Source organism: Belonocnema kinseyi, chromosome 5 (genome assembly GCF_010883055.1).
Source record: "Belonocnema kinseyi isolate 2016_QV_RU_SX_M_011 chromosome 5, B_treatae_v1, whole genome shotgun sequence".
NCBI lineage: Eukaryota > Metazoa > Arthropoda > Insecta > Hymenoptera > Cynipidae > Belonocnema > Belonocnema kinseyi.
In genome coordinates this window covers 89,694,640-89,701,947 of record NC_046661.1, presented here as the reverse complement: position 1 = coordinate 89,701,947, position 7,308 = coordinate 89,694,640, and the positions used below count along the sequence as shown (strand labels likewise).

Here is a 7,308-nt window from a genome sequence, read left to right as displayed (position 1 = left end):
TGGATAATTTTGTATTAATAATTGAAGAATCTAAACGGTTTCCTCTAAAAAAAATAGGAACTTTTTAACAACAATTTGAGAAGAGAAGTTTTTATTTGATCGGAAGATTTCTTTTTCCTTTTCAGAGATCTATACTTGATATATATAGTGTAAAAGTTTTAAATTGTTCTGAATTATAGATTCTGAGGTAACCCTGTGCAAATATGGCAATTTCGTTTAAAAATCATTTGTTTATAATGTTGTACATTGCCAACGGTTCGTCGTACAAAAAATATGCGGTTGATCCCGAACTTCTAAAAGAAGAATACTGAAAAACTGTTTTACTGACTTTTCATAAATAAATTGGGCATTTTTATAAACAAATAGGGATTGCTAAAAAATGATCTAACTTTTTCACTTTTTGTGGATTAATATTCCTAACAAATTCCAGAATATACTATAAGAATTTTAAAGTGGAGAAATGAAAAGTTGTTGAATAATGCATTTTTTAATGAAGCCGTTACATGCTTTAAGCGTGCGTGCGAGCGCGCGTGCCACGTATGACCAGAATTCATTTGTTATGGTTTCAGTGAAAAATTCATTATTCAACAACTATTTATTTCACGACATTTAAATTTTTCCAGTATATTCTGAAATGTGTTATTTATAAAAATTCAACGGAACAATTTTTCAGTATACTTCATTTCGAACTACAGGATCAAACACATAATAAATAAAATGTTTGACATTTTTTGATAAATACTTTTTTAGTTATGAACAAGTTAAGACGGTCACTTTTTTACCCAAAAATGAAAAAAAAATTATTTCTCAGAAATGTTGCATTTTAAATTAAAATAAAGAATACGTATTAACTATTTTTCAACAAAAAACGAAAAAAAGTATTCCTTGCAAAAAAAAATTAGGGGGTAAATCTACCGTGGAATGACCGATCAATTATTTATTTAAATAAATTTTGACAAGGTGAAATACTGTCACCTGTTGAAACAAATCATTTGTTTTCTTTTTACGAATTTAGATGCTGGGGCAGCTTCTGGAAATCAATGGCTAGGCGGACTAGGACAGTATCATCAACATCCTCATGATCCTAATGACTATAATTTTCTAGGACTTTCTCTTCCAACGTCTTCAGTTCAAAATCATTTAGCCCTAGCAGGGCCTGTCCATCCACCAAGAACACTTGCTCACCAACAATCCATGCCGAATGCTGCTTGTGAGTATGATATTCTACAATATACTCCTGTTTGCTTGCAATTTACGGATAACACTTATTGTGAATTCTCTTTCGTTAAAACTCTTAAAGCTTTAACGAACACATTCTCATTAAGTGTTCGTGACTGCTTTTTCAAATATTGCAAAATAGAATACAAATTTGATTTTTTATCAGCTATTCTGCCTTATTTGGCAGTTAACTTTATTCGCAGCTAACGTCAAAAATGTATTATTTCAATAAATGTATATAATTAAAATTCATCATGGGAATTGATATTTTGACGGATGTATTTTCATTGCCTTGTTTTTTTTTAATTAAAAGAAGTGCGTGTCCTATAAAAAGAAGAGGTCAAATGTGGAATTAAAATCAAATTTCAGAAAACTATTCCATTTTTTGTTGAAAATTTCTTTACTTTTCCTATCGTGAAAATTTAGATATTCCTTTTTTGTTTCCATATAATCGTTTTAATTGTTGGTAATTCGACTCTTTTGTTGAAAATTAAACTATTTTGTTAAAAAGTCATCCATTTTGTTGAAATTTCAACTATTTGGTTAATAGTTAAATCACTTTGTTGAAAATTAATTTTATTCCTTGAAAATTTAAATTTCTTATTTGAAACTAATTTTTTCCTTTGGGTAAAAATTACTTTTCCTGGCGTGAAAATCGACCTATTTTTTTTTTTTTTTTTTGATTGAAAATTCAACTTTTAAATTTTTCATTGAGAATTCGCCGTTTTGGCTGAAAAGTCAACTACTTAATCTCAAATTTAATTACTTTTTTGAAAATTAAACTATTTTGTCCAAAAGTCATATTTTTTGTTGAAATTTCAGCTATTTGGTTAAAAGTGAAACCACTTTGTTAAACAGTAATTTTATTGTTTAAAAATTTAACATTCCTGCTGAAAACAGAATTTTCTCTTGTTGAAAATTGCTTTTCTTCTTCCATTTTTTATTTAAAATTTAATAACATTGTTAAAAATTGATATTTTTTTCTTGAATATTCATCATTTTAGTATAAAATTCATCTAATTTGTTCAAAATTTAATTCTTTTGTTTAAGATTGAACTGTTTCATTGAAAAATCGTATTTTCAGTCCAAAGTAAAAGTATTTGGTTTAAATTAAATATACTTGTTTAAAATTACTTTTATTGTTTGAAAATTGAACTTTCCTGATGAAAACTAATTTTTTCCTCCGGATCGAAATTATTTTTTCAAGCCTGAAAATTTATATATTCCTTTTTTGATTAAAAATTACGGATTTTTTAAAAATTGAACTTAAAAATTTTCAATTGAGAATTCGTCTTTTTTGTATCAAAATTCATTTACTTGGTCGAAAATTTAAATGTTTTCTTAAAAATTAAACTATTTTGTAAGCAAGCCATATTTTTGGTCGAAATTTCACCTCTCTGGTTGAAAATTAAAGCATCTTGTAAGACGCTAATTTTATAGTTTGAAAATTTATCATTTCAGTTGAAAAACAAATTCTATATTTTGGTTAAGAATTACTTTTCTAAAATGCAAACTTAACTATTCCATTTTTGTTTGAAAATAAATTGTTTTTAATTTATAATCTTTTTTGGTTTGAATTGATATTTTTTCTGTTGGTAATTCGAGTCTTTTTTTTTGAAAATTCAACTATTTAGTTAAAAGTCAAGCCACTTTCTTAAAAATTAATTTTATTGTTTGCAGACTTAACTATCCTGTTGAAAAATATTTTTTTCTTTAGAATAAAAATCGCTTTTCCTTGCGTAAAAATGATCGATTTCTTTTTTCGATTTGAAAATTGATAATTTCTTATTGAAAATTCAACTTTTTTGTTTTAAATTCATATTTTTTTGTTGAAATTACAGTTATTAGATTGAAAGTTAAATATACTTTTTAAATTAGTTTTATTGTTTGAAAATTTAACTTTTCTGTTGAAAAATAATTTTTTTCTTTAATTTAATTCCAGTTTCGAGTTCAAATTTCTTCTCTTTGGTTAAAAGCTTCATTATTTTTTTGGAAACTTATATTTTTCAATTGTAAATTTTACTGCGTGAGTAAAAATTAAATTACTGCTTGAAAATTGTATTTTTTTAAAGTTTAATAGAAAAAATTAATTTTTAACGTTAATTGCAGTAGTCGATATTTAAAACAAAAATTATTTTAATTTGAATAAAAAACACTTGAATTTAACGAAAAACATATAATTTTCAAAACAACTATTTGAGTTTTTAATTAAAAAGCGTGTCATTAATTTTGCAGCTGCGAAAATTAATTTAGAAGTAAAAGAGAAGATTTTTCAAGAAGATAGTAATTGACATGAATAACATTTTTTTTAAAACTGATCAATATTCATTTGGGCGGTTGAAATTTTAACCAGAAGGATGCATTTTTAAACAAGAAGATACATTTTTTGCCGTAAAAATACAAATACAAATTTTCGAGAAAAGGGGAAAAAGCAAAAGTTTCTTCAAAACAGGAAAAAAAAGATAAATTCTTTAAAAGAAGGAAACGATTTTGAAAAATTGTTTATAAAACAATAAAAAAACATTAATTATAGGAATTATTTCGTAGAAAAACAGTACAACTTATTAAAAAAAGCTTTCTATTTTTTATAAAAAATATATTCTTATTTATTTAATTTATTTATTATACACAATATTATAATTTGGTAACTGCCTATTAAATAAATACTAATTCTGTCAAAATATTGGACCTTATTTAGGGCTGCGAAATTTTTTTCAAAAAAGGTTATAGAAATGAAAAACATAAGAAATTTTTAATAAAAAGAAACAGATTGCTTAACAAATTTAGGTTTGTTCAATACAATGAGGTTGCAATTTCCTGAAACTGAAAATTAGGCTAAAAACACAAACTTATTTTTTTCCGTGCAAAGAAGAATGCTAAAACGCTCATTTACTGTCCTAACTTTTCATTTCCGGATATTAAAAGCGTGAATAATTTAAAATTCAAGAATAAAAAGTTTTTCAATAAAAAGTATTCAGATAGCTTACTGGTTTCAGCTAAATACAGAATATTGTCAATAATTGACATTTATATTTTTTATAAATAATTTACATTGAAAAAGGACAATAGTCCAAAAAATAAATAAAAATTTGAAAAAAATAAATATATGAAGAGAAATAATTTTTCCACTTAAAAAATATGAATATTTTTTATTTCACAGTTCAAATTATCTATAACAAAGATAAACTTTAAGTTTTGTCAATATTTTAAAAGAAAATAAGTTTCGGGATCTATTTTCGTACGCATTAAATGAAAAACAATATCTTTCTGCAAAAATATAAGAATTTTCTATTTGTTAAATTAATTTATTTAAAACAAAGCTGCATAATATGACTGAGTTATATAAATGATGAATAATAATTGTTAACAATATTTTTTATGATAAATTTTCAAATCATTAATGGTTGAACAAAGTTTCTCTTTCCATTATTTTTAACTTTAAATCGCGTAAACATTTTACTCTAAAATCACACGCTTCCGTGAATTAGTCGAATGAAATTTCTCTGTGGGTAGTCACGCTGTAAAATTCCGAAAAAGATTATTTCTACAACGTAAATATCATATCTGCGTAGTCATATCTGAGTAATATTTACTCATATCTAATTATATCTATGATTTTTGGGTTCATAAAAAATACCCACTTCTATTTTTAGCCTCCAACCCTTGACATCTAAAATCAACCCCTCTCTACCATGTAGATATAACTTTTCCAAAAAATAATCTTTTTGAGAATTTTCCAGTGTAAATGCAGTCTCTGATTTTTGGGCTGCTCGAAAATACCCTTTCCGAATTTTTCCTTTAACCTTCAAAGTTTAAAATCAACTCCTCTCTACCACGTAAATTTATAATTATGAAAAATTAATCTGTTTGCAAATTTTCTAGTATTATTGGAGTCTCCGATTGTTGGGCTCTTGAGAAATGAAATATCGAGGTTTAAGTTCATACTAGGGGGTTGGTGTTTTTGAAAATGGGGATAGTTTTTGGATTTTTTTCGTTCATTCGAGAACCCAAAATCTCTTGCTTTTTCTTTTTCTGAATTTGAGTTTTAAAAAGGGTGGAGTTTTAATTTTAGTAAGGGTGGTTTTTGAAACTTGGTTGTTGTTGCATTCAAGTTCAAAAAAGCCCTAAATTCGGTTAATGTATACAATATTTCACTTCATTACGCAGGTCTGTATTCGGATACAAATACGAAGGTTGTTTTTGTAACGATAGGGGGTAAGCAATAATTTTACTCTTCATTTTTGCTTTAATAATACTGTGTTCATATTTTATAACTGTTTTCCGTCTTAATAGTTTCACTTTTTAAAATTTTGTTTTTGCAGCATAGGGTGTTTCTTTAGAATAAGGGTCGATTTTAATAAAGTATTTCATATTAAATTTGAAAGCAATAAAATAGCAAAAAATCTAGCTTAGTCATTGTTTTAATACTTTTATTCAATAAGTTTTTTTATTACAGGGGGTAGTTTTTTTTAATAAAGATCGACTTCACAAAAGCGATTCACAGCTCATTGTCAAGCAAAAAAATCGAACCTAGTGATTTTGTTTAATTTATTGATGTTTGAATGATTTTTGTAAAGGGCGCCGCTGAGTTCCCAGCAAATTAGCGCCGCACAGTCGGAAAAAAGCTTCCTTTTTGCACAAAAATCGACCGACAGTGCAATTCTTAACGGATTTTGATGTTTCTTTAGAAATGACTGTAAGGCTTACAGTTATAACAAGTAACTGCAGATATTTTAATTCGACTGAACTTAAATTTTTTATTGAACAACAAACTTACAACTTTTTGTTGCTAAGCTTTTCGGTGATACAATTTTTTCTAAGACTTTCAAATTCATTAAAAAATATTATAAATCAGTTAAATAAGTAGCTTAAAATAATTTCCAGTGGGTAAGAGTAACTACAAAATTTGTTAATAATGTTATAAACAAATTAATTCACAAAAGTCATTTTTTCGTGATTCGGTTAAAATTAGCTAATTTTAACCCATTGCTTTTGTATAGAGGATCACAGATAATAATGTGCGCTTACAATAAGTTAGATATAGATTATAATTGCCAATTATTTAAACAATTTTTATAAGAAAATGCACATTCTGACAATTTGTTCATGAATAGCTCTGATTTTTTTCGGAATCAATACAAAATGTCTTGCAAAAGACTCTTTGCTGACATATTTTTTATAGTGACAGAAACTGGTAATTATTTTTTAAAAATTTATAAACAAATGCACATTTTTAACATTTTATTAATAGGGTAGATTTTTTGCAGAATGAACTGAAAATTTCTTAGCAAAGACTGCTTGCAAATAAATCTTTCTTGAAATAAAATGAAACAAATCAAGCAAACAAAATCAGAAACGACTTTAAGTTGTTGCAGCTACAAATAAATTGTTTTTGGTATCAACTATACCTAAAAACGGTTGAATGTAGCAGGAGCAATTTCAAGTCGTTGTTGATTTGTTTTTCCGCATTTGTTTTATTTTGCTTCATGGAAGACGTTCACAAATAGACTACGTGTTTCTACGGAGATATTGAGGGAATCCTTCGAAGTATTTTTTAACGTGGAATACAGAATAAAAAATCGGCACTTATGTAACATCATTTGGAATACCGATCCATAATCAAAATGTAACAAAGTAGATTTGATTTTGGATAATATTGATGCCACCTCTTCTCTTGATGAAAGTCAGTTAATGGTTATAAGAAAAAAATTGGTCGACTCTTTAATGCCTTTGTTCTAAAGAGAGGAAGACCACGATTATCATTTGCAGATGGATCCGAAAAGACGAAGAAAAAGCGCGTCCAAGAACTTCCTTCAAATTATAGCAAGGAAGAATTATCTAAAGCACTTTCATTGATCAAAAATGAGTACGATAGCGAATCTCGGACGCAGTTTTGTAAGGAAATACGAAAAGCTAACAACGTACAATGAAGACATACGAGGGTAGTTCAATAAGTCCTTAGAATGAAGTATAAAAACAATTTTTTCCGGTAAATTTCTTTTTATTTTTCAACATAATCTCCTTGGAGCTCTATACACTTGGTCAATCGCTTTTCAAGTTTTTTTAATCCTTCAGAAAAGTGCGTTTTCG

General features: G+C 26.6%; 1 protein-coding gene across 1 annotated transcript in view; it reads left to right on the top strand.

The window, feature by feature from the left end:
- The window catches only part of LOC117173771, a 25,075-nt gene that overhangs the window by 13,644 nt on the left and 4,123 nt on the right, over nt 1-7,308 (top strand). The window contains exon 3 of the mRNA XM_033362413.1: nt 1,016-1,210. Within this exon, the coding sequence (XP_033218304.1) occupies nt 1,016-1,210 (195 nt within the window). The remainder of the gene's footprint in view (nt 1-1,015; nt 1,211-7,308) is intronic.